Here is a 27,942-nt window from a genome sequence, read left to right as displayed (position 1 = left end):
TACTAGAACCCGCAGAAAAAACAAAATCTGCATGTGAGCAAAACAAAAACCTGCAATCATCGCACAAAGACAGATAGGGTGTGGGACTATACCAGTCTACAGCCTAACAGAAAGAAAATTAGCAGGTAAAAACCTAATTTCTTCTTCTGTATTGCCTGGTAGACTGGGAAGCCGCCATCGACCCCAAGACTTGTAAGGAAATCCTGCACCCGAGGACACCCGGACGCCATAAGCAGGCAAACCTGAGATTGCAATTTGCTTATCCAGGCCTTTGAGAGAAAGACCTTCCCCAAGGAGATGTCAAACAGAACCCCAAGATACTCCAGGCTGCTGAGAAGGTGCTAACCGGCTCTTGGAAAGGTTGACAACCCATCCCATCAACTGCAGGAACTCCATCCTGAGCCATGACCCAGGTGTTCTCCTGGAAAGACTTTGCTCGAATCAACCAGTTATCCAGGTAGGGATGAACCAGAATGCCCTCTTTCTGCAACGCCACCATGACAACCACCATAACCTGGGTGAACGTCCGCGGAGTCGTGGCCAGGCCAAAGGGAAGCGCACAGAACTGATAGTGTTGCCCCAAGATCACAAAGCGCAGGAAGCTAATTGGAATATGCAAGTAGGCTTCCGTTAGATCGAGAGAAGTCATATACTCCCCCGGCTGAACAGCCCAAAATCACAGACTGCAGTGTCTCCATGCAAAAAGATGGAATTTTGAGAGCCCTGTTGACCACTTTCAAATCTAAGATGGGTCGAAAGGTCCCTTCTTTCTTGGGCATGACAAAGTAAATCGAGTACCTGCTGGTGCACCACTCCTGAGGGAGGGGGGGGTGTTACTGGAACTACTGCTTTGAGATCTAGCAATCTTTGAAGGGTCTAAGCGAAAGGCCAGCTTCTTCCACGCTGCCTGACAAGGAGAAGCGAGAAAATGATCTGACAAAGAGTGGGTAAACTCTAGAGCACAACCATCCCGTTTCACCTCCAGGACTCACTGATCGGACATGATCTCTGCCCATTGTGGATAGAAGTTGCGCAGTCGGGCGCCCATTGGAATTAGAGTGGGTGTCGACAAGGAGTCATTGGGCAGGACGAGCAGTGGGGGAACTGGTGGAGGAAGAACCAGCTCCCTGGTGGGACCCACGAAAGGACTGCATGTGCTGAAAAAAATGGCCCCTGGAAACCCCAGAGCCCAAAAAGGAAGTGGCCCTTCACCCAGGGCGATGCCAGCGGAAATCACACTCATGCCCCCGAGCCACGCCGTGCCAGCGGCCTAGCTCTGTCTTCAGCAAACGAGGCACCTTAGAGTCAGTTAAAGTTTGGACCAACTTATCCAGAATCTCTCCAAACTGGAACAACCCCCTAAAGCAGGGGTGTCAAAGTCGGTCCTCGAGGGCCGCAATCCAGTCAGGTTTTCCCCAATAAATATGCATGAGATCTATTTGCTTGCACTGATTTCACTGTATGCTAATAGAGCTCATGCATATTCATTGGGGAAATCCTGAAAACCTGGCTGGATTGCGGCCCTCGAGAACTGACTTGAACACCTGTGTCCTAAAGGGAAATTTTGTTAGCTTAGCCTTGGCCGCCCCATATGCTGACCATGCCCGAAGCCACAAGGTACGACGTGCAGCCACCCCGAAAGCCATAGACTTGGCAGAAGATCGCAAAAAAATCATAGATGGAATCCGAGAGATAAGAGGCACACATCTCAATTTTGGCTACTTCTTGCTCCACTAACTCACAGTTATCAGACTCATGGTCAAGGACACGCTCGGCCCACCGAAAACAAGTCCGAGCAACCAGCCCGCCACACACTGCCACCCAGACCGCCAGGGCGGACACATCAAAACTCTGTTTTAGGAAGGACTCCAACTTATGCTCCTTAGGGTCCCTCAAAGCAGAGCCACCCTCTATTGGCACAGTATGCAGCTTGGCGACAACTGAAACCACCGCGTCCACCACAGGCAACTCCAAAGTGTTCCGATCCCCTCCGGGATGGGATACAGGCGGGCCAAAGAACGCGTGAAGAGAAAGGGGGTCTCCAGCACCTGCCACGCAGCGAGCACGATATCCCGAATATCCTGATGCATAGGGAAAGAACGGAAAGCAGAGCGGATTCCCCAAAGAAAGGGGTCCACCACAGACGGGGGCTCACTCCGTCACGGTGTCCTCAAACTGCACTACTGAGGAGACCTGAAGAATAAGCTCAAGAAGTCCTACCCGTTGAAAAATGCGCACCACGGATGCATCCTAGCCAGCTGGTGGCAACACAAACCCACCACTGGCAGAATCCAATCCCCTAAAAGGATCCTGGAGCTCACCCCAAAGGTCCAGGTCCTCATCAATCACCTCAGGGTCTTTGTCCCAAGAGACCCGCAGCAACTTGGACGAGAGATTAGTAGTGGAGGACAAAACCAGTGCTGTCTGGGGCCTGAACCGGAGAAGACGTCGAGGGCAACCCCCCCCCCCACCCCACCCTGAGACCCCCGGGGCGGAAGCAGGACCTCTGGCCACAAGCACATGAGCTTTGCATAGTGCTAAAACAAATTCTGGGGGAAAAATCCCTGGCAGCCCCAAGGGACTCCCTGCCACAGCAGGGGACCCCGCAGAAACCTGCCCCTGTCTCTCCAACACAGGAGAGAGGTCACCTAAGGACAGTGAAATAATGAAGGTGCTTCCTGCCAAAACTGGAGTCGAAACCGCCAAAATTGGAGCTCCAGAGGCCTGCAGCGTCTGGGAAGCCTGAACTTTCCCAGCCGATAAAGCAGGCAAGCCGGCAACAGTGGTAAGGGAGTCCTTTTCACCCTGACTGTCGGTGGCTGGGAAACTCGGGCTTCCCCGCGATCAACTGCCGACTCGCAAGGCACTTGCGGCGGGGTTCCCTAGCCGCCGGCACCCGATGCCGACGAGGATCCCCCATTGCTCCAGTCTGTACAACACTTGCACAGGCAAGCCACAAATGCCTCACATCTGGAGCACAATGAGCACTTTTTCCCATGCAAAGTGCTCATTCTGCTGAAAATTGACTAGCTGGAAAATAATTGCCGGTTAGTTGAGAAAAACACAGAAAGACAGCAGATTCGAAGGGAAAATAGCCCTTTAGACCAGCACAGCCTCTGGATTTTTTTTTTCCTCCCAGAATAGACTCCACTGGCTCTGAAAGCCGGAGGCCTGCCCGGTATCGGTGGTCAGGCTGCCAGCTGAGGTACCTCTACAAAAATATGGGAAAGTGAAAGAAGTGGGGGGAGGGACCCTGCTCAAGACTCACCGGGTTCAACACCCCCGAGGTTGGACAGATCCCCAAACAGGACCCGTCCAAGCTCTGTCCAGCACTAGAAACAGGACCAGGAATCCAATAGTGTCTAAAACAGAGGGGAGCCTTAAGGTTCCTATCTCACCTGCTGGAGACTGAAAACAGACTGGGTTAGGAGTGGGGGAGAGCCTCAGCTAATATACTACAATAAAAGTTTAATCTCAATCTCCACCTGTTGATCACAGTGAGATATAACCCATCTGCAAAGGAACTGTACCAGTCTACAGGCGAGGCAGAAACCTGTTTTTAAATTTAAGTACATCAACATTAGAGATACTAAATAAAATACATACCATGGCTTGTGCTAGAGTTTTCTGTACTAGGTTTACACAGCGCTGATATACAGGCTCACAGTATGGAAGGAAGCCAGACTGTAAGGCAGTGGCAATCGAAGACAGGCACTGAAATGTAAGAAGAAAAAGTTTTAGTAGTAGAATGGCCCTTGAAATACATCATGCAGTAAATGATCTCAAATTTTTATGGTGCACATCATGTAAACATAGTATTTAATAAACCAGACTACTAGCAATTATGCTGAAGAGGTAGATTGAGAGTCTCCATTTTAGCTAGACTCTATTGTATCTCTCACATTTTAACAATTGGCATTTGTATTAAGAGGCCTAAAGAGCTACAAGTGACATGAGTCACGTACTGGTTGAGTATTACTTTCTACGCATTCTTCATATATTCTAAAACTTGACATTATTTTGATCTACACTGTTACATATTCCATAATTTCTGGGTTATAAGTCACTCCTTTGTATAGATTACAGGGATCAAACACAGTAAAAATCTTAAACTTGACACAAGTTGCTCCTGTGTATAAGACTACTACTACTATTATTATTAATTATTTCTATAGCGCTACCAGCTGTACGCAGAGCTGTACACAGTCAAACGAAAGATTAGGTTCTTACCTTTCCTAATCTTTCTTGTAAATCCATACTTTATTCTGGGACCAGTGGGTTATTTCCCTCCTCCTGCCAGGACTTTGTATGAAGCCTCAATCTTCAGAGGCTTAAATCCCTCCCCCTCTTACCTCATCACTGTCCCTGTGAACATCAGTTAGTTTTAAAGAAGCCAGGAACTATATGAGGTTGCTTGAAAATATTTTGTAGGTTGAACAGGTGGTTTGGTCTGACCACAAGATGTTATCTTTTGTGTTTGGGCCAATTTACAAGAGTCAGGAGAAGGAGTTGCGTAAGATTAGACCACAATTTAAAATAAAAGATTTAGAAAAGGAATGGCTGTCTTGTGCAAAGATGGATGAGAATGATTCAGTTGATGTGATGTGTCTAATTGGCATGATGGTTTAACTAATGCACTGAATGTTGTTGCGCCAGAGAAAACAATTGAGTTGAAGGGACAGTATAAATCTTGCCCATGGAGATCTGAAGTGATATCCCAGGTTAGGAGTGAGGATAGAAAGGCAGAGATATTATGGCGTAGGGCGAATGATGTTGATAATTATGATAGTTTATATGAGAATGAACAAAATCAATATTATAGGGAATGGATTACTCAGGCTCTGAATAGACCAAAATAATTGTTTAATACAATTAGTTATCTGATTAATGGTTATGATTTAGATGTGGAAAAATACGCTCAGTTTTTAGTGGAGAGTATGGGAGAACAGGGGACTTCTCTGGATTTTGATTTAAATCCGGAGGTGGATGAGGAAATGGAGAAATGGTCTCATTTTGATAGTGGATGAAATGGATGTTTGTAGTTATTTGTGGGTGTACCCCAACCTGTGCAATATAAGACCCATGCTCATCAACTCTCATTAGACAGATGATTGGGAAGGTGACTCCAGTGATTGCTAAAATCGTAAATAAATCATTGGAAGATGGGATTTTTCCAATGGTTTCTAAAAATATCCACTGTTAGCTTGGAGACGAGTGTTACGAAAAATTTTAGACCAATTTCTTTTGTTGGAAAGGTTTTAGAAAAAATTGTTCTTTCTCAGTTAGACAATTTTGTACAGAAGAATGACTGTTTGGATTGTAACCAATTTGGCTTCCATAAAGCTCATAGTGTAGAACTTCTATTGATTTCTCTAATGGATACTTTGTGATTAAGGATGGACCAACATAAGATATTCTGCCTTTTGTCACTGGATATATCAAGAGCATTTGATTCAGTAGATCTTTATAGGTTGTTGTTGAGATTGTCAAACTTGGAATGAATGATGTGCTGAAATGGTTTAAAACAGGGGTGCCTACACTTTTTGGGCTTACGAGCTACTTTTAAAATGACCGTCAAAATGATCTACCAACAATAAAAAAAATTTTTTTAAATCACAAAGCATACTGTACGCAGAGAAAATGTTAATTATCATTTATATTCCGTGGATTTTCAAAGAGGTCAAGGCAGATGACTTTATGCAATGTCACCTCAGGAAAAACTATACAAAAATAGACAAATATAACCCCTCCCTTTTCACTAAACCGCAATAGCACTGAATGCCCTGCACTGCTCTTGATGCTCATAGGCTCCCTGCACTAAAAACCGCTAAATAAATAGACAGCAGATATAAATTCTCAAAAACGGACACAATTTGATCACTAAATTGAAAATAAAATAATTTTTCCTACCTTTGTTGTCTGGTGATTTCATGAGTCTATGGTTGCACTTTATTCTTCTGACTATGCATCCAATATTTCTTCTCTTCTTTCAGCCTGCTATATGCTTCCAGACCTCATTCCCTCCGCCAACATTTTCTTCCTCTCTCCCTGCCCCCCTCCCCTTTCTTTCTTTCTGTCTCCCTGCCCCCCTTTCTTTTTGTCTGTCTTTCTCTCTCCATGCCCCCTTTCTTTCTGTCTTCCTATCCCCCTTTCTTTCTATCTCCCTGCTCTCCCTTCTTTCTGTCTCCCTGCTTGCTGCCAAGCCACTGCCACTGCCATCAGGGAACAGGCCTCCAAACTACCGTCAAACCAAGCTCTCCCTGCTTCCCCACACAGAAGAGTCAGGCCGACCTGATTTCCTCTCCCCGACATCATTTCTGAAGGCGGAGAGGAAGCTCTGGGCCAACCAGGCAGCGACTGGCTGTCCTGGAACTTCCTCTCCGATGTCAGAATTGACATCGGGTGGGAGAAGTTGGATGGCTTAGCACTTCTGAGTCGGGAAGCAAGTAGAACACGAAGGCAACGTGATTGACTCGCGTTGCCTTCGCAATCTACAGGTCAATCGTGATCGACCTTTTGGGCACCCCTGGTTTAAAATATACCTTGCTGGACGCTCTTTTCAAGTGAGGAATGGATGTAAGATTTCAAGTAAATATTCAGCTAGGATTGGAGTACCACAGGGTTTGGTGCTTTCTGTGCTTTTATTTAGCATTTAAATGGCTGCTATAGGTCAATTATTCCAATCTTTGAGAGTTGAATATCGAATATTCACAGACGATATTTTCTTCTTTTCAGTGAGTGAATTGCACCACTCAAAATATGAGGAACTTCCTGGAAGCTGGATGAACTGGAATGAGTATACGCTTCTTTTAGATCCAGAGAGCATAGCCGATCGTTGCAATTGCGAAGGGTATACAAAGTTGCTAGACATAACATTCTGAATTTTTCCTCGACTAGAAATTTGTTGAGAGCTCTGAGATCCAATATCGGTTGAAGACCTCCTGTCTTTTTTGTTATCAGAAAATACAGAGAGCAAAACCCCGTGTTCTCTTGTTCTGGAGGAACCTTTTCGATGGCATTGAGAAGTAGATTCTTGATCTCCTGAAGAAGAGAGGGTTGAAGGAGATTGGAAGCAGACACTCTTGGAGAATGATCCGGAGGGACGGTGAGAAAATGAAGGGAGAAACCTTTTGGTATAATGTTTAGAACCCAGAGGTCGGATGTGATGATTTCCCAGCAGTGAGAATAAAGTTGAAGATGACCTCCTATTGGTTGAGGAGAGATAGAGGTAATTGAAGCTATGCTCTCAAGTAACTGGTCAAAAAGACTGAGTAGGCTTAGGTGGAGGAGACTAAGGTTTCTGAGAACATTGCTGTTTCTGTTTTTTTTCTGCTGAGGACGTTAAGCAGTAGGTGGTTTAGCAGAATATCATCTTTGATAAGAGGCAGCAGGTTTGATTGATCTTGAAGTGGATTATTTTGGTTTAGGTTTAACCAATGAGTCCCAAGATTTTCATGAGCACAAAGTTTTTGAGTGGCATTCTCAATGGTATCCCCAAAAAGCTCTTCTCCGAGACAGGGAATGTTAGCCAATCGATTTTGAAGACTGGCATCCATATCAGCAATCCTGAGCTATGCTAATCTCTACACAGCTCTGGACGATAGTTCAAAATAGTCATGAACAGTTTGGACCAAATGTTACATAATTGAAAAAGGGTAGAAGCTAATTGTTGAAAACCCTTAGTATGGTGAGAAGGGAGGTACATCTGGCACATTGGTAATTGCGTAAGATAACATGAAAAATGGAATGTGTTAATTATTCACACTACTAGACAACATTGAATTTTGATAGAGACATCTACCAAATCTGTCCATGGTGCAACCCTCCTTCTCTGGTGGAGCTGAGGCATAACCTTTGGAGGAGGTCAATTTATTAAGCATTAATACCACCACTAGGGATTGGTGAGACTGTTGTGGCTTATCAAACCCGAGTTTCGGAGGAAGTTTATATAGAGAGTCCAGCTTCCTAGGAACAACTAGTACTGACAACAGAGATTCCCAATTTTTATGAAGAGCATCCTTCAAAATTGCATGAAGAGGAAGTTTAATGACCTCTTTAGGAGGATATTTAATGTTCATAGTCTCCATATATTCAGGAGTATATTTGGAGTCCGCTTCCAGTTTAAGAGAGATGTCTATCTAGGTGTCTTATAAAACAGTGAAAGGAAAGTGTCTCAGGAAGAGATGGTTCTTTTTCAGGAGTCTGTGGAGAGTGCTACTCCGGAAAATCATAAGCCTCTGTTGATGATGGGGAATCATTAATAGAAGACTCAATTTTAAGGTCAGAATCTATGACCAGAAACTGAGAACTATTTCTTCTTTTATGTCGGTACCGGAAAGGTGATGGAGAAGGTGTATGGTGTTTATGCTTTTCTGAACATTTTTAGAAGAAATATGTTTGGACTTGCGAGAAGACTTGCTGGATTGAGATTGTGTTGGAGAGGAGGACAGATGTCTTGATGAACTGGATCGATGACTGGAAGCATGAGTCTTTGATGCATGCCTGGATGATGGGCGGTGCCGAGTTCCAGGAGACAGAATTAAAGACTGAAGACTGGTACTGGCAACTCTGGTATTTGTACGCTCAGGCTGGACCAGAACCTGTTAAGTCGGTACCTGTAAAATCGGTACCTGCGGAGTCGATATCGGGTGTAATAATTATTGAAAAATTTCCCCGTATGCTGCGAAAGAACTCTTCAAATTGTTCTTTCAAAGAAGGCACTGGCACCTGTGGTTTTTTCTCCGGTGCCATTGGTGCTGTAATCCGCTCCGAAGAGGATGACTCTGAAAAAGAGAAACACCTGGATTGTGAAGCGAGTTGCATGAAGGGTCATCATTTGGCCAGCATGATTGGATTCAATGCCTTAGTGGCCTGCGATCCTACCTGGGAAGCTGGTGACTTCTTCACTGGCTTACCGGATGGAGCAACGGGCTGCGATGCTGGTGTGGAAAGCGGTGCCGAAGACCTCTGTGCCATTGAAGACGATGCCGCGGAGTAGAGTGCCTTGGCTGCGTTTGTGCTGCAGATTACGGTGCCTTTACTTTCGGTGTTGCAGATGTCGAAAGATGAGGAGATAGGTCGCCATCCATAGTGCTGCCGAAAAGCTATTTCTGTTGTAGAAATCGACTTTTTAAGGTGCTTTTTTTGCAGAGAAAAACACTGTTTACAAAAATCAATGCGGTGGTCCGGCCCAAGACACTGAATGCACCACGAGTGTGGGTCTGTCACGAAAATTGTCCGCTGGCACCTGCTGCACATCTTGAAACCCATTAATGGCCGGGACATTAAGTTAGGAAAAACAGCCTCAGCCAAATCAAAGGATAAAGGCTGAGGCGAAAAAGTAGACCCCGCCATTGTACAGCAAAGGCTAAGTAAAAAAAAAAAAAAAAAAGAAGGGTTTTTTTTTTTTATTAAAAAAATTTTAAAAAGAAAGTAAATAAAAATACGCACGAGAAGGAAGGCAAAGAAATAATGAATGTTTAGTGACGCGACTTTCCAGCGCCATGGAAAACATTGAACTGAGGAACCATGCACCTATGTTGGGCAGGAAGGCACTCGCGCTTGCATGGTGCGGTTGGTTGCGAACTTTCTAAAGTTCTTAAAGTGGCAATGCATTTGGGACCTTCCGTGCCGTGTGAGAATATGCTGCCTGCTTGTCCTGGGATAAAGTTTATCTCTATTCTTTTTTTATTCAAAGCCAACTAACTGTAGTATTACCTTAATAGATTTTGAATGCCCTCTTTATACAATTTTCCATTTGCACTATTTCCACATGAGCACTTGGACACAATTTACCTCAAGTAAAGGAAAGAGATCTTTATCCTCATCCTTCAGCATATTCCATTTCTGAATGAGTGGAGGCATAAGCATCTGAATATACTCCTGTATGCAACAAGAAATAAACATAACATATTCTAAGGAAAAAAAGTAATCATCTCTATTCTATACATTTCTTATTACAATGCTTTCCAATCTTGTAGTGACTATGACTCCATTTTAATAATTAAAAAAAATCATGTAACCCGTGATGATCAAAACAATATAGACCTCCAACTCCTCCTTCCTTCCCTCCCAAAGCATTTAAAGTAGTGATGGTGGAAACCATAAAAGCAAACAACACAGGGTCTAGTGCTTCAATATATGCTCACTCTGCATGGTTTCCCAGGTTGAAGAAGCCCACACAGCCAGAAGCTGTGAAATTCACTAATTCACAGGCCCTTTGAGAACTATTACTACTAGTCACAATTGAGATTCAGAGGATAGAGGAGCAGCCCTGTTTTTGTGACCTCAATCACTGATGTGACCACATTTGGAGTCTTTCTGACGCACAGTTTGGGAACCTGTCATTTATTGCTAAGTGGTCAGCAGCATCACATTGTAGGAACATTTCATGCTTAATATTTATGAATTTAACTGTAAATGTGGTATAGTGTGCAATAGGTGCAGGCCTGTACTTTGGACATAAAATTACTTCCAGGAAATAGTTATGGGTTGGCAGTTTCCTCATCTATAAAAAATAGAACACTATGGGGTCTTTTTACTAAAGTGTGCCAACAGATTTAACGTGTGCTAAATGCTGCACAGCCCAATGAATACCTATGAGCTGTATGGTACTTAACACACTGATTTGTTTGTGCATCTTAGTAAGACGACTTCTAAATGACCAGTTGAGACTGCCCCTGCTGGAATGAAACCTAAAAAATAATTTAATACATTCCTAAAACAAAAATAATTTAGAAAATAGTATCTATTTTTTTACATGCATTTCTGTTAAGTTTCTTCATCCCTTTTCTATCTCTGAATTGACTGCATAGCATTCCAAGAATTGCTAATATGAAGAGCAGAAGTGCCATGCCTAAATTTGTCAGATTACAATCCATCTAACAACCTCAAAAACAGAATAAAAAATAAATAAATCTTCCTTTATCTCCTATAGCTCTCTGAAAATCGTATCCTTGGTATTTATGTCACTGCCAACAGGATGTTTCAATGGATTCACTGAAGATTATTTCAGTGACCAGTCATCAGAGTAGTTTTTGGAAGGGTTACAGAAACTTCAGACAAGATTCATTTTCATTTAATTTTCTATACTGTTCTCCCAGGGGAGCTCAGAACAGTTTACATGAATTTATTCAGGTACTCAAGCATTTTTCCCCGTCTGTTCCGGCAGGCTCACAATCCATTTATTGTACCTGGGGTGATGGGGGGATTAGGTGGCTTGCCCAGGGTTTGAACCCACCTTCTCAGGATACTGAGGCTGTAGCTTTAACCACTGCGACACACACTCCCCCTACTGACTTATCTATTTCAGATGTGTTTTCTCTCATTGTCATTTGTTGTTGGCAATTACAGAAAACTTGATTAAAACAAGGCAAGAATGTCTATGAATTAGATTCTACCTCACTATATATTCTTCTCAGAAAGCTTAAGAACTAACAAGATGCTCATCAATAGCATATTTATTTTTAAAGTCTTACTGATCGTCTCTGATGGAATATAGATTTAATTTTATGTTTTTATCATGACAACCCCATGGCAAGTTACAAATTTACTTAAACTAGATTATGTACTTACCTTGGTAAGCTCTTTTCCATATATAGGCGAGACATTCTAGACGGGTTATTTCCTCTTACTCACATGGGTTGCAGAAGAAAACTATAAGTTTTTCACTCTGCCTCTAGGGTACATCACAGGCAAGCTGAGCTCCTCCCATCAGTCCGTACCCAAGCATAGAGAGGTACAACCATCTGTGAAATAAAGATACCTGCAACGACAGGCTAAACAAGAGTTCTGCTCAAAACAAATAACCGCACTATCAACAATCAACATAGGCTTCAAAGAAGCTCAGGAAGTACTCCCAGAACACGGAGAACATATTCACAAAACTCTCCCTAGCCCCAAAGAGCTGACCGGTCTCCACAAAACAGATAGGAGAAGCATAGGGAGACAGACATCTGACCTGAACTCTGAAATCTACAAGCAGGCACAGCAAGGACAGGGCAGGTGTCTAGAATGTCTCACTTACCTACTGGAAAAGAGCTTACCAGGGTAAGTACATAATCTCTTTTTCCAGTGCAATAGGCAAGACATTCTAGAAGACTATAGGGATGTACAAAAGCAGTCCCCCAACTAGTCAGGGTGGGCTTGCTGCGCCGGCCTTCAAGACCGAGAACCTGAAAGTCAAGTTCTGAGAGGCAGCACCACCCACTCTGTAGAATTTGGCAAACATGGGAAGAGACAACCATGTTGTTGCCCTGCAAAACTCCTCAGGAGGAAAAGATCTAGCTTCAAACAATGAAAAAGCCACACTCCTTGCAAAATGTGCCCGAACAGAAACAGGGGACTCTTTTCCTGCAAAAATGTAGGTGTATGAAATGGCTCTATGGATCCGCCTGGAAATTGTGAACTTAGAAGCAGGAACATCACACTTCAACAAACGAGTCAGCACAAACAGAGGGCCAGAAAGATGAAACTCGTCAGTGCCCTTCTGAGAACAGAGAAGCATCGTGCGCATGCCAAGTTTCTTCATAAGCCAATCCTGATGTTTGGAACTCAGCGACTGAAACACAGGCAAACACACTTCCTGAAGGACAAGGAAACTGAAACCACTGTCTGCAAAAAGAAAGGAACTGTCATATCTCTGAAATGCGTATAAAGGGCTCCTGACAGGACAACAGCAACAGATTGGAAACCCTAAGGGCATAAGTGATGGTGAGAAGAAAACAGCCAGGAGGGCAGTTCAGGAGAAGCACATCCAGAAGAGGCTCAAAAGGAGCTCTGGCAAGGCCCTACCACACCATATCAAGGTCCCAAACCAGGAACAGATGCTTAACGGGTGGCTGGACTGAAGAGCCCCTGTCAAAAAACGAGCAATAACCGGATGCGACGTGAACTAGAACCGACTATCTCGAGATGGAAAACAGAACAGAATGATCCCCAGGGCACACAAAAATGCCACCGGGAGGACTCTATCCAGACCAGCTCAGAGAAAGGGAAGGATCTGTGACCCTGGAGCTGCACAATGGCCCCCTGGAGCCTGGTCACCTCAAAGGAGAAAAGTTTCCCATGTCTTCAAGTTTATTGTATATTTGATTAATCGCTTACTCAAATTTCTAAGCGATGCACATATCTTTAAAAACGTATACAATTAAAAGGGCAACAACACAGACAGATTAAACACAGTGCAAGGCCAGCCAAAGGGAGACTGTAGGAGCTGTGCCTAGTCCTGAGCACATGGTAGAACAGTCCTGAGCACATGGCAGAACAGTGAGTGGAGCAGAGGGTGTGCTAGCAGGAAGAAGCGGAGAGAGGAGCAGAGAAGGCGGTGCTAGCAGGGGAAGAGGCGAGAGCTAACTCCGCCCACCCCCTGACGTCACCAGCCAAACTCTCCCCATAAAAGGGGACGAGCCAATGGCGCACAGCCGTTCAGTGCACGGCAAAGGCGCTCGCCTTAGCGAAAGCGCCTTTGCGAAGGGCATCAAGGAAGGGCTATCAACTTTAGCCGGTCTCTTAATTTCTACAACTAGCTAATTAACCAATTGACTTCAGTCTTTCTTTAACTTTCTTCCAAGTCTTTCAACTTTCTACCTAACCAACAAGCAACTAAACCTTTCACACTTAATAGGCGGACCACACCAATCACTCTATCCCCAAACCATTTTAACAGGCAGACCACACTATCCTCTAACATTTAATCAGAATGACCTCACTAGCACACTAACAAGCAGGCAACCTTAATTGAAAATTAACTAACTACTCTATCTCCCAGACCAAGAACTAACTAGCTACCTCTATCCCTCCAACCTCAACACTTTCTGACAACACCTAACAGCCCCCATCCTAACAAATATAGAAAAAAAAAAAAACCAACTTTTGTAAATGGCAGGTAGAACTAGAAGCAGCAAGACTTCTATCAAGACAGGCAGTCCAGTCACCAAAAGTACCCAGGGGATGGCTACGGTCTTCGTACAGATGGAAGGGAAGCCAGGACGGAGGGCAGAGGTCTCTGTACAGACCGAGGCCATCCCCTCAAAGATGTCTACAGTCTCCACACAGACGGAAGGAATGGATCAGCCAGATGAAAGCCTTTTGCTAGAGCTGAGGAGCCTGAGAGAGGAGGTTTAGCGCTTAAGATGTATCCGAGATGACGAGACCTTCATCGACGGAGTCATCCAGGAGCTGTCTCAGATCACCGAACAGGAACCTGACAAGACCATCCTAGAGACACCCAAAGCGTCCAAACCTGCAAACTTGAGACCAACCGTCGGAATACAGGAAGTGGCTGGGGACGCTGATTCCTGGCAGCTGGTAACTTCCTCCACAGGAAAACGCAGAAGACCTTATTCTGTCTCTTTCTCTCACATACAGGGCAGCTCTACATCGACACCACAAATCACCCTGAGGAACAGATACCAGCTGCTACAGGAAGGTCCTGACAACGAGGAACAGGAAGTTGTTCAGCAGACGGTTCCAGTTTCGCAGTCAACAGATCGGCCCACCCCTAAGAAGCGCAGAGTGGTGGTCATCGGGGATTCGCTGCTGAGGTGCACCGAGGGTCCAATTTGTAGATCAGACCTGCAATCAAGAGAGGTCTGCTGTTTGCCAGGGGCCAGGATCCGGGATGTAACCGCTTGCCTGGACAGACTCATCAAGCCCCGTGACCACTTCCCCATGATTCTCATCCATGTCGGAACCAACGACACCGCCAGGAGCACCCCGGAGAGCATACTTGAAGACTTCAGAGCCCTGGGTGAGAAGCTGAGGAGGATGGATGCGCAGGTGGTCTTCTCCTTGATCCTCTCAGTAAGGGGCAAGGGCAGTGCCAGGGAGGATCGCATCCAAAGGGCAAACGACTGGCTGCAGGGATGGTGCAAGGAGATGAACTTTGGGTTCTTGCACCATGGAGAGGCATTGCAAGGACTACAGGGACCAGACGGGTTACACCTGACCAGAAGAGGGAAGAACGTCCTTGGACACCATCTAGCCCGCCTACTACACAGGGCTTTAAACTAGGTAAGTTGGAGGAGGGTACGGGCACAAACAACCTACCTGGCGAGCTAAGCTGCCAATACTTTTTTGAGACTAAGGTAAGTAAACACCGATCTGGGTCAGGGGAGAGTATACACACTTTCGAGTCTGGGGTTGGCTCACATTATAATTCTGGGTCACATTGTAATTCTGGGTCTAAGGGGAGTACACATTGTAATTCTGGGTCTAGGGGGAGTACACATTGTAATTCTGGGTCTAGGGGGAGTACACATTGTAATTCTGGGTCTAGGGGGAGTACACATTGTAATTCTGGGTCCAGCGAGAGTACACACATTGCAAATTGTACTAAAGGAGTTCAAGTAGCCCAAGCGGGAATACCCCCACAGGGTACACACATTTCCGAGTCTGGGATAGGAACACACTGTAGTCCTGGGGAGTCCGGGATAGGTGCACGTTGTAACTCTGGGTCTAGGGAAAGTACAAAACATGCGATTAATGCTAAAGGTGTCCAAGTAGCTCAAGCTGGAACATCCCCACTGAGACATAACAAACATACAACATGGAGGGTTATGTACGTAAACGCCCACAGTCTGGGAAACAAGATCCTGGAATTAGAAACAGAAATGAGGAATGCCGACCTGGATGTGGTGGCAATATCTGAGACCTGGCTCACGGATTCCCACGGGTAGGACATGGTCATACCGGGTTACAACTTGCTTCGCCTGGACAGGGAGGGCAAAATGGGAGGAGGTGTAGCATTATATACTAAAGATGACATTAAGGTCACTAGAATCACAGATGTCCACTACACTGGGGAATCCCTTTGTGTAAATTTGCCCAGAGGGAAGGACAAATGCCTGTATCTTGGCGTAATATACAGACCCCCAAGACAACAGGATGACCTAGATATGGAATTAATCGGAGATATAGAGAATATCACCTTGTGTGGGGACACAGTATTGTTAGGTGACTTCAACATGCCTGATGTGGATTGGGGCACGATTTCCTCTGCTTCCGGCAGCAGCAGGAGGCTATTAAACTCTATGAAGGGAGCAAGACTCAGGCAACTGGTGTTGAAACCAACAAGGGATCAGGCAATACTGGACCTGATATTTACCAATGGAGAAAGTGTCACAGAGGTCTCGGTGGGCGACACATTGGCCTCCAGTGACCACAACATGGTATGGTTCAACCACAGGAAAGGTTTCACTAAATCTACCACACTGACCAAGGTCCTCAAATTCAAGGACACAAACTTCAAAGAAATGAGAGACTTCGTTCACCAGGCGCTACAAAGCCAAGCAGAAACCGATAACGTGGAAGAAATGTGGTCGACTTTGAAAGCCACCATACAAGAAGCAACAAACCGCTATGTTAAATCAGTAAGTAAACGGCGAAGGAACAATAAGCCACAGTGGTTCTCTGCGGAGATTTCGGACCTCAATAACGAGAAGAAAAAAGCATTCATTTCTTACAAACAATCAGGGAAACAGGATTCTAGGGAAGTCTATCTGGCCAAGTCAAAAGCCGTCAAAACAGCAGTAAGGGAGGCCAAATTCCGCATGGAGGAGTCTCTAGCGAAGAACATCCAGAAAGGAGATAAATCCTTCATCAGGTATATCAGTGACAGATATAAGAACTCAGGCGGGATAGTACGTCTTAGGAAACCAGACGGAGACTATGTAGAAGCGGACTCGGAAAAAGCCCAACTGTTAAATGAATACTTCTGCTCAGTCTTCACCCGCGAGGCGCCAGGACTCGGCCCTCAGCTACAGACAAGGGTTGACGCAGATGACCCGTTTAGTAATTTCAAGTTTACACCCAGCGGTGTCTACTGCGAGCTGTCAAAGCTTAAGGTTAACAAGGCAATGGGGCCTGACAACCTACACCCCAGGGTGCTCAGGGAGTTGTGTGATGTCTTGGCGGAACCGCTATCCGCGCTCTTCAATCTCTCCCTTAGTACGGGTAACGTCCCGTTGGACTGGAAGACGGCTAATGTCATTCCACTCCACAAGAAAGGCTCCAAGATGGAGACAGCAAACTACAGACCAGTGAGTCTCACATCAATAGTGAGCAAACTAATGGAAACTCTAATCAAACGCCAATTGGATACGATCCTGAACGAGGAGAATCTACGGGATCCCCATCAACATGGATTTACTAAGGGGAGATCCTGCCAATCCAACATGATCAGCTTCTTTGACTGGGTGACGAGGAAGCTGGATGTTGGGGAGTCCCTGGACATCGTATACCTGGACTTCAGCAAAGCATTCGATAGCGTACCACACCGCAGGTTGCTGAGCAAGATGAGTTCTATAGGATTGGGCGACACATTGACGAAATGGGTTGGGAACTGGCTTGGAGATAGGCTTCAGAGGGTAGTGGTGAATGGCACCCCCTCCGAAATGACGGAGGTAATCAGTGGAGTGCCGCAGGGCTCGGTCATGGGCCCGATCCTATTCAACATCTTTATAAGAGACTTGGCAGAAGGGCTGCGAGGTAAAATAACATTATTCGCCGATGACGCCAAACTAAGCAATGTAGTGGGCAAATGTAGTGGGCAATGTAGTGGGCAATGTAGTGGGCAATGTAGTGGGCAAATTCAATGTCCGACAACATGATGCACGACCTACTCCTACTGGAGCGCTGGTCTAGGTCCTGACAACTCAGCTTCAATGCCAAAAAATGCAAAGTCATGCACCTGGGCAGCCAAAACCCATGCAAGACTTACACCCTTAATGGCGAGATCCTAACAAGAACTGAAGCAGAACGAGACTTAGGGGTGATCGTCAGTGAGAACATGAAGACTGCCAATCAAGTGGAGCAAGCTTCATCCAAGGCAAGGCAAGGCAAATCATAGGTTGCATACGCAGGAGTTTCGTCAGCCGTAAGCCTGAAATCATTATGCCATTGTATAGATCCATGGTGAGGCCCCACTTGGAATACTGTGTGCAATTCTGGAGGCCGCATTACCGTAAGGATGTGCTGAGACTGGAGTCGGTCCAGAGAATGGCCACCCGGATGGTCTCGGGACTCAAGGATCTCCCGTACGAGGAACGGCTGGATAAGTTGCAGCTGTACTCACTCGAGGAACGCAGAGAGAGGGGTGACATGATCGAGACATTCAAATATCTCATGGGCCGCATCGAGGTGGAAGAAGATATCTTCTTTTTCAAGGGTCCCGCAGCAACAAGGGGGCATCCGTGGAAAATCAGGGGCGGGAAACTGCACGGGGACACCAGGAAATTATTTTTCACTGAAAGGGTGGTTGATCGCTGGAATAGTCTTCCACTTCAGGTTATTGAAGCCAGCAACGTGCCTGATTTTAAGGCCAAATGGGATAGACATGTGGGATCTATTCACAGAGAAAGGTAGGGGAGGGTCATTGGGGTGGGCAGACTAGATGGGCCGTGGCCCTTATCTGCCATCTATTTCTAAGTTTCTATGTAAACAGACTGTATATGCATAACATGATAAGAACTAACAGTATGAACATGTTGAAACAAAAGGAAAGGATGGGTAAGAACTACATATTGCTGATAGAAAAGAGAACAATTATGGTAAAAGACAATAGGGAGGGACTAAACAATGAACCTTAAAGAGGTTATAAAGATGGAATGGAACTCCCAATTAGACTGTTTTAAGTATCAAAGGCATCCCTGAAAAGAAAACTTAATGTAGGCAGACACCTTGGACAACTTCATATAATTGAGCAGTGGAGCAAACACAGGCTCCGAATAGCCTGTAGGATCTAAGGCCATGTGCTTAAGAGCAAAGCGACCCTGAACATCCATGACAACCGGTACCAAGTGAGAAGGACCGGGTAAATGCTAAGATGCCAACTGTGCCGAACCCACAAATGCATCAGAGCCACACACAACAGTCCTTGAGGCCAGTCTGGAGCCACTAGAAGGATGCGGCCTGGATGACTCGCAAACCACCGAAGGACCTCGGCTCAGGTGGAAAGGTGTAATGAATAACGTTATCCCGGTTATACTCGAGCCTCTCACTTTTTTTTCTCTGATCAGTTCATGAAGTCGATACGGGGCTGACCTCAGTGCCTCACTAGTACCCGATGCCCCTGAGGTGACAGGGTCAATTCTCCCGTGTCTGACAGCTGATGAAATCGGTTTGAAATACTCCACTCCGGTCACATGCGTCGCCGTCAGTGTCGGAAGATAACGTTCTGACCAAAGGAAAAGAAGGTGGGACTCCGCTAGCCCCTCCAGAGAACTTAGGAAGTCATTTAGGGCTAGACAAATGAAGGGCCATTTCCACAGAGTCATATTGTCCTGAAAGAGACGGGGACAGCTATGAAGGCTGGCATCCATGATTACCACCATCCATGAGGAAATGTGCAACGGAATGCCCTGGCACAGCAACTGAGGGTGAAGCCTCCAAAGTCGATGGCAGCTTCATGGCTAAGACATCTTGGTGGGCCATCCAGCGAGAGAGCCAGGCCTGCTGAAGAGGACACAAGTACCCCCTTGCCTAAGGAATCACCTCCGGCGAGCTCCCATGAGGCATGAGCCGAAGGCGCAGACATGTGTTGTTTTTTTTAAACTCTGAAATCTGCAAACACAGCTTCTGTCTCCTATCAGAACCCGGGATATGCGTTCCACCATAGCACGCCCCGCTTCCAATGAGGGCACTCAGAAAAATCAGTCATCCCAATAGAGGTGAACTGGCAACCTCATCCTCCTCCAATCAGCTGCCCTAACCACCAACACAGTTGTAAAAATACAGGGCACAATCATCAGACCACATAGCAGAGCCGAAAACTGAAAATGCTGATCCCACACTTGAAACCTCAGAAAGTTGCAGGGTGCTGGAAAAGAATGGGAATCTATAAACATGCCTATGTAAAATTCAGGGAGGCCAGAAACTCCTCCGGAACCACTGCTGTAAAGACCGATTTCACGGTCTCCAACCAGAAATGAGCAAGCCCGAGAACCACCTGCAGGTAGTTCAGATACAGAAGATGTCTCCAATCTACTGATTCATTCATTAGTGCAATCAAGTATACAGAATATCTACCTGAGCCTGAAAGAGCACTGGCCACTGGCTCTATCGCTCAAATATCCAGGAAGTGCTGAAGAGTAGCCTGGACTATGCGCACCGTGTCCAGTCTCTTGGCAGGAGAAGACACAAACCAAACTAATAAGGTTGGGCAAATTCCAGCTTGTAATCTGACCCAAGAAATTCCAAGACCTATTGGTCTGCCACAATGTGCATCCAAGCCTGCAGATGCCCCAAGATCCGACCTCCCCACAGAGAGGTCCTTAGCTCGCTGGCGTCATTTTGTTTTTATTTATTTTGTTTTTCTGGCAGGTCAGATAGAGGCAGGTTGATAGTGCCTGTAGTTCACACACCGACCCCTGGAACCCTGAAAGGATCTACATGACGAGGAAGGAGAATGTTTGTCTGTAGGCACAAAAAATCCTTCGGAAGTCCCAAAAAAGGGGGGTGCTATACCATCTGGCAGCAACTGCAGATGATGATCCATTACTAAAATCATGACGGCATCCAGCCAATTGCCCAACAGCCACTACCCCATGAAAGGCAGCCAAGCTAGAGGTGCAATGGAGGACATATCAGCAGCCTACTGCTGAACCCACAGCATTTGGCGGGCTGACAGAGAATACGCTGACCCTGAAGCCAGCCCTCTCAAAAGGTCATAGAACCATCCATCAGGAAGTCCATCCCAGCCATCAGAAGCTAATGAGGAGGTTCTACTGCCTCAGTCACTAGCATATGTAAGCTAGACAAGCGCGGCTTGAAGGACATCGTCACAGCAGCCTTAACTGCTCAAGTAGCAGAGTAAAAAACTGGTATTAGGCAGTGACGTACGTCGGGATACCCGAGTGTCCTCCGTAACAGCTGCTGTCACTCCTGCACCAGAGGATACTGGTGGAAGATAGCGTTAGCATTCCAGAAAAGCCCATCCAGAAACTGTTCCATAACTATGAGAATGATATCCGGAAGCCAATGAAAGGACTCAGACTGCAAGCGTACACTGCAAAGCCAGGGAAAAGCAATAATAGAAATAGAAGGAGGAAACTTGGTATCCACGTTCACGCCTTGTAAAGACTGAGCAATCAGATCAAGCAGAGTCTCAAAGTTAAACAAGAGTACAACAGTCTGATCAGCACCAGGATCCGGAGCCACTAAGAAATTCAAGCAGCGCAGCCTTGCAACCAAAAGCTACTTGAGGACCGGATTCGCCATTGGCACCCCTAGATTGGCTGTCAAGCAGGAGCAGACAGAGCTAGCACAGATGTTGAACTCCCTGAGGAAGAAACATCAAGCAGAGACTGTGTAGGGGGGACAGAACAGCTAACAACTGGATCCTCAGCTGGAAACTCGAAGCACAAAAAATCTCACGCACCTTGAGAAGATATCTGTACCCTGTGGCATAGAATCACCCTCAGATGACTGAAACTTGCACAATTTAGGCTGAAGAGGGTACACCTCGCAGCGGGCTTCCGCTACTGCTGAATCTAGCCCTGAAAACAAAAACGGGCTAGCTGAGTGTGTAATCACCTGCTTCTGTGAGGGGGAGGCTGAACCAGTAGTTACCACCCCTCCCATGACTGTGCCACGCAACGCAAAGAAAACACTCAAACAGCGGCAAATTTGTACAAATGGAGACCCTCAGGACGCCATTTCAGCAGTTTTCCTGGCAAAAATCCAAATTTTAAAGAAGCAGGGAGAAGTTTGAAAAAAATAAAATAAAATAAAATTGCTGAATATCCAAGATGGCCGACGGACCCGAATTTGCACCAAAAATGGCACGTCCCAAAATTTAAAAATTACCAAAATAGCATATTTCAGGTGGGGGAACACAGAGGATCACTATAAAATACTCAAACCCCTTGAAATTAAGGTTTAGAAATCATTGTTGGTGCTTCTCACCACAAACACTGGCACAGAAACTGCAGCTGCTCCCAAGCCCCGAATAAGAGCCAAATGAAGAATTCACTTACAGCAATTTATGGATTTTTCAGGTAGGGGAACACAAAGGATCACTAGAAACTCAAGAAAACCCTTCAAAATTAAAGTTTGAAAATCCTTGTTGGCGCCTGTCAGCTCCTTTTACTCACAGCACTGGACACAGAAGCTGCTACTGCTCTCTAGCCCCTGTTAAGAGCCAGAGTGATTTCACTGCCACACTGCTGGAAAATGTGCCATCAAGCTGATCTTCGGGCTGCCGGTCAGACAACACTGTTTGACAATGCCTCCACCCCTGCGGACCACTGACTGTGCACGGAGACGGGCGGAGGCATGAAAACACAGCCTACACGCTGTGGTACACCGTTGAACCCCCTAAGCGTGCTGAACAGTCTGCACTTGACCCCTTGCTTAATAGGGAATGAGAAACGGTCAGGGACAGCCCTGACATCCAAGGAAGACTAGCAGATTGGCTGACAGGTACCCCGAAGAGATCAGGGATCGGCCTGTCAGATACAGACCAAAGTCCGTGAATTCTTGAGCACTTCAAATATCCATAGAATGTGAAAGAACCGCGAAAAGGAATGAAACTACGTCGAAGTAAAAATAATAAATTGGAGCAAACAGAACACACTGCAACCACACGCAGAAGAGAAAGACTGAGGAGCTCAGCTTGCCTGTGATGTACCCTAGAAGCAGACTGGAAAACTATACCGTAGTTCTCTTCTGCAACCCATGCAAGTAAGGGGAAATAACCCTATGGCCCAGAATGTCTCACTTATTGCACTGTGGGTTTAGTTTGTGTTTTAATATCTGGTAATAGCTGCCCACTGATGATATGCAATAAACAACTGCTCCACCTTAGCAGAGAATGCCAAACAGTTGTCACAGAAAGTCAGAGGCTACCATTGGTTAACCTTTGCAGTTAATATACATTATCTGCAAAACCTAGTCATAAAATATACATATGAAAAAATGGAACTTACTGGCTTATTTAAATGATGTCCAACAGAGTCTGCTAAAGTTCCTATGGCATCGTAGAGAATAAGTAGATTTTTATGCTGGTATTTACTAAAAGCAAAGACCAGAGTGTCAAGTATATAAGCAAGGTAGGGAACAAGTTCTGTACAAGCCTCCTCTTCCAAAGTTGCAAAGGCACTAAGGAATAAAATAATATGTTAGTCTTGGTAGCTGTATACATTCTAAAATAAACTGTTTACATTCCACAAAGATATTTTATTTTAAAAAGCTTCTTATGAACCATTCCAAAATAATTTTCTATAGATAATGTATAAAATAAAATAAAAATTTTCCCATTATGCATTCAGAAACTCCTTGAAAAAAATGAAGACCTTAGATCAGGGGTGTCAAAGTCCCTCCTTGAGGGCCGCAATCCTGTCGGGTTTTCAGAATTTCCCCAATGAATAAGAATGAGATCTATTTGCATGTACTGCTTTCATTGTATGCTAATAGATCTCATGCATATTCATTGGGGGAATCCTGAAAACCCAACTGGATTGCGGCCCTCAAGGAGGGACTTTGACACCCCCTGCCTTAGATTTTTAAAACCTAGAGAGAATAAACTTTATGCTCATTTAAAAAACAAAAAGCAGTCAGCTTTCCAAAAAAGAGATTATGTTCTTACTTTGATAATATCTTTTCCTGTAGATAAGCGTGTCATTCTGGAAAGGCAAGTAATTTTCTCATTCCCACTAGCTCTGCAGAAGGAATCTACTCCAGATTTTTTTCTGTAACCCTCTTACTTTACCGGAGAGCTCTATTGCCACCTACAGTTAGTCACAAAACATACAAGAGCTCCTCTCAATCAGAGGAAAAAAGGAAAAAGGGGAAAACTTCCTAAGCACATTAAAGTTCTGCTCTAACAAATGAACAGATGGAGAGTAACCAAACCCAACAAAAGCATCAAAGGAGCTCAGGTAGTACTCCTCTAGATGCTGAAAATAGACTATATACACTTCTACATGGCCCAAAGGATTGACTAGATCAGCCAGGCATCTTAGTAGGGATGAACCTGCAGCACCATCCTGTGCAGGTGGGCTACCACCACCACCATTACATTGATGAAAGTTTGAGGAGCCATCACTAGGCTGAAGGGCAGTGACGAGAACTGATCATGATTTTCCAAACACTTGGAATCTGAGAAACTTCCTGTGGTCTTGGAAAATGGGAATATGCAAGTAGGCCTCCATCAAATCCAGAGAGGCCAGAACTCTCCCAGAGACACTGCCGCTATGACAGAACAAACTGTCTCATAAGAACATAAGCAGTGCCTCTGCTGGGTCAAACCAGAGGTCCATCATGCCCTGCAGTCGGCTCACACGGCAGCCCATCAGGTCCAAGACCTGTATAGTACCGTATTTTCACGTAGATAACGCGCACCCGTGTAAACCACGAACACGGGTATAGCGTGTGAAAAACACACATTTATGTACAGAAATTTTTATATACCGCGCAACGACGGAATGAGGCCGGATTGGCCCATCCGTCCCAAAGTTCCGCCTACTGGTGGGGCCTAAGGCGCCTGGGCCAATCAGAATAGGCCCGGGAGCCTTAGGTCCCTCCTGGGGGCGGGGCCTTGGGCACATGGTCGGGTTGGGCCCATGTGCCTCAGGCCCCGCCACCCAGGTGGGACCTAAGGCTCCCGGGCCTATTCTGATTGGCAAGAGGGCTTGGGCTCCCTCTTGCCCCGATCGTGTTGGGGGTGCCGCGATTGGCTGGGGCAAGAGGGCTTGAGCTCCCTCTTGCCCCGATCGTGTCGGGGGTGCCGCGGTTGGCTGGGGCAAGAGGGCTTGAGCTCCCTCTTGCCCCGATCGTGTCGGGTGTCGGGACTGCCAAGAGGAAGCAGCAGGACACCGGTAGGAGCTTCTACATGATGGGGGGGGGGGGTCGGGAGGCTGTGGGGGTGCAAGCGGTCCTTCAGGGTGGGGGTGCGGGTGCAGGTGGGAGTGCGTGCGAGCAGTCCTTCGGGGTGGGGGTATGTGCGAGCGGTCCTTCGGGGTGGAGGTGCGAGCGGTCCTGCGGGGGGTGGGGGGGTGAATCGGACGTCGGGGGAGAACTATGTAAAAAAAATTTTGTACAACGCGCTCACGCGTATATCGCGCAAGGGTATGCGCGGTACGTAAAAATCACGTATAACGCGCGCGTTATATGCGAGAAAATACGGTAATCCTCTATCTATACCCTTCTATCCCCTTTTCCTTCAGGAAATTATCTAATCCTTTCTTGAACTCCAGTACTGTACTCTGTCCTATCACATCCTCTGGAAATGCATTCCAGGTGTTCACCACCCTTTCGGTGAAGAAGAACTTCCTAGCATTGGTTCTGAATCTGTCCCCTCTTAACTTTTCCGAATGCCCTCTCGTTCTTGTAGTTTTCGAAAGTTTGAAGAATCTGTCCCTCTCCACTTTCTCTATGCCCTTCATGATCTTGTAAGTCTCTATCATGTCCCCTCTAAGTCTCCGCTTTTCCAGGGAAAAGAACCCCAGTTTCTCCAATCTTTCAGCATATGAAAGGTTTTCCATACCTTTTATCAAACGTGTCGCTCTCTTCTGAACCCTCTCGAGTATCGCCTTGTCCTTCTTAAGGTACGGCGACCAATATTGGACGCAGTACTCCAGATATGGGCGTACCATCGCCAGATACAACGGCAGGATAACTTCTTTCGTTCTGGTTGTAATATCCTTCTTGATTATACCTAGCATTCTATTCGCACTTTGTACCTATTTCTAGATCATTTATAAATACATTGAACAGCAGCGGTCTGAGCACCAACCCCTGTGGAACTCCATTCGTGACCCTCCTCCAGTCCGAGTAGTGGCCCTTCACTCCTACCCTCTGCTTCCTACCTGCCAACCAATTCTTGATCCATCTGTGTACGTCTCCTTCCACCCCATGATTCATGGGGTACCTTGTCAAAGGCTTTCTGGAAATCTAAGTATATGATGTCTATGGGGTCCTCTTTTGTCCATCCGTTTGTTAATTTCTTCGAAGAAATGCAATAAGTTCATTAGGCACGATCTTCCCTTGCAGAAGCCATGTTGGCTTGTTATCATAAGTTTATTCCTTTCTAGATGCTCATCGATGCTGTCTTATCAGTGCTTCCGCCATTTTCCCCGGAACTGAGGTCAGACTTACCAGTCTGTAGTTCCCAGGGTCACCTCTCGATCTCTTTTTAAAGATGGGCGTAACATTGGCTATCTTCCAATCCTCCAGGATCATGCCTGTTTTCAGGGATAGAGTACAAACTTGCTGTACTAGTTCTGGTATTTCCTCCTTTAGTTCTTTCAGTACCCTAGGGTGGATTCCATCCGGGCCCGGGGATTTGTCAATTTTTAAATCTTTCTAGCTGCTTGTGTACGTCTTCGAGGCTTACCTCAATGGATGTTAATTTTTCTGCTTGGTCTCCTTTGAAGATTTGTTCAGGTTCCGATACGTTGGATGTATCCTCTTTTGTAAATACTGACGAAAAGAACATGTTTAGTCTTTCCGCTCTCCATGTAAAAGTGTGGAACCCTGAGCGCTGCATTTACGTAAGGTCCAGAATGAGTCTCCAATTGTCAGAGCCTTTCTTTGGCAAGATAAAAGTATATGAATATATGCCAGAGCCTAATTCTTTGAGTGGCACAGACTATGACTTGGATATCCAGCAACCTTTTCACCATGGCTTGTACCTTGACCGTCTTTTCTTTTCGCCCTGCAGGAGTCGACAAACCAATATGTCAGAGGTATGGCAAATTCCAGCTTGTATCCAGTCTGGACGATGTCCGGAATCCAACAAGTGGACGTAATCTGAATCCAGGCCGAAAGAAACTCCAAGAGGTGGCCACCAATTTTGAGGGACCTCCCTTGACCTGGCATCATTGCGATTTCTTGGAGGAAGCGACCTGGGATGCTGAAGACTGGGTATGTCTGGAATTGGAAATCCCCTGGGAAGTGTTAATGGAACTGGAATACTCTTGAGGTTTCTGGAAGCCACAAAAATTAAAGCGCCCTGAGCCTCTATAGAGGTCCTGGGCCTGCTTTACAGTAAAGTCTTGAGACGACGGTCCACCACAGTTCATGAAATCGTCCAGTCCTTTCCTGAACAACTGTCCCTTAAAAGGGAGAGTGACTTTAGAGGTGGAATCTAAAGCTCATTGCCTGATCCAAAGCATTCTAAGAGTAGAAACAGAATAAGCAGATGCCTTACCCATGACATGAATAATCCACATAATCCATTCCAAATAAAGGGAGTTGAAGAATTGGCTCTGCTCCATCACTGTCCAAAGTACATAGCCTAGAAAGGCAGGCACATGTCACAAAGGACGCCGCTGATGCTGCTCTGACTCCCAAAGTCAACGCATTGAAGAATCTTTTGAGAACCACATTAACATGATGGTCCTGCATAACTTTGAGCACAACTCCGCCCTCATTCGGAAGGGAGGTGTACTTAGTAACCTGTGCAATCAAAGAATTCACTTTAGGCTGAGTAAACAGCTGCTGGCACTCCTGTACCATAAGATACAGGTGAGACGTGGCTCTCGCTACCTTGAGAGACCCCCTCATTCTGTGATTAAAACATTAATGTCTGGATGCTAGGGAAATGCCACAGACTGAATGAACCCTCACTCCACACATTAGGGAGGAGAAAGTAGAAGGAACTGGCTAAAAATCTAAATTTAGTTCATGTAAAGACTCAGAAATTAGATCCGGCAGGGCCGTGGGCTCAAATAAGTGCAGGACCATGGAGTCATCTCCAAAATTAAGGCCATAAAAGGATCCAAAGCACCAGTTTGTGGAGCAGTCTCACCCAATATGGGGAGGCATGTCTGTGGGTCAGTGGCACAGTGAAAGAGAGATAATCATCATCAGTATCTCCTGAAAACAGCTCTCACAAGAGCTAAGCCAGGGGTGGGCAAACTTTTTGACTTGTGGGTCACAATGGGTTCTTAAATTTGACAGAGGGGCCAGACCCTTCCTGTCCCCACGAGCTTGGTCCCCGGC

The 27,942-nt window shown here is 45.8% G+C and overlaps 1 protein-coding gene across 7 annotated transcripts in view; it reads right to left on the bottom strand.

The window, feature by feature from the left end:
* The window catches only part of TNPO1 (transportin 1), a 560,536-nt gene that overhangs the window by 229,257 nt on the left and 303,337 nt on the right, over positions 1-27,942 (bottom strand). For all 7 annotated transcript variants that reach the window (XM_033929167.1, XM_033929193.1, XM_033929150.1 and 4 more), the window contains exons 14-16: positions 22,926-23,097; positions 9,796-9,882; positions 3,607-3,714 (exon numbers count right to left, since the gene is read on the bottom strand). In XM_033929167.1, the coding sequence (XP_033785058.1) occupies positions 3,607-3,714; positions 9,796-9,882; positions 22,926-23,097 (367 nt within the window). The remainder of the gene's footprint in view (positions 1-3,606; positions 3,715-9,795; positions 9,883-22,925; positions 23,098-27,942) is intronic.

This window comes from Geotrypetes seraphini, chromosome 1, assembly GCF_902459505.1.
Source record: "Geotrypetes seraphini chromosome 1, aGeoSer1.1, whole genome shotgun sequence".
In the NCBI taxonomy this organism is placed as follows: Eukaryota; Metazoa; Chordata; class Amphibia; order Gymnophiona; family Dermophiidae; genus Geotrypetes; species Geotrypetes seraphini.
This window is presented reverse-complemented; position numbering and strand designations above follow the sequence as displayed.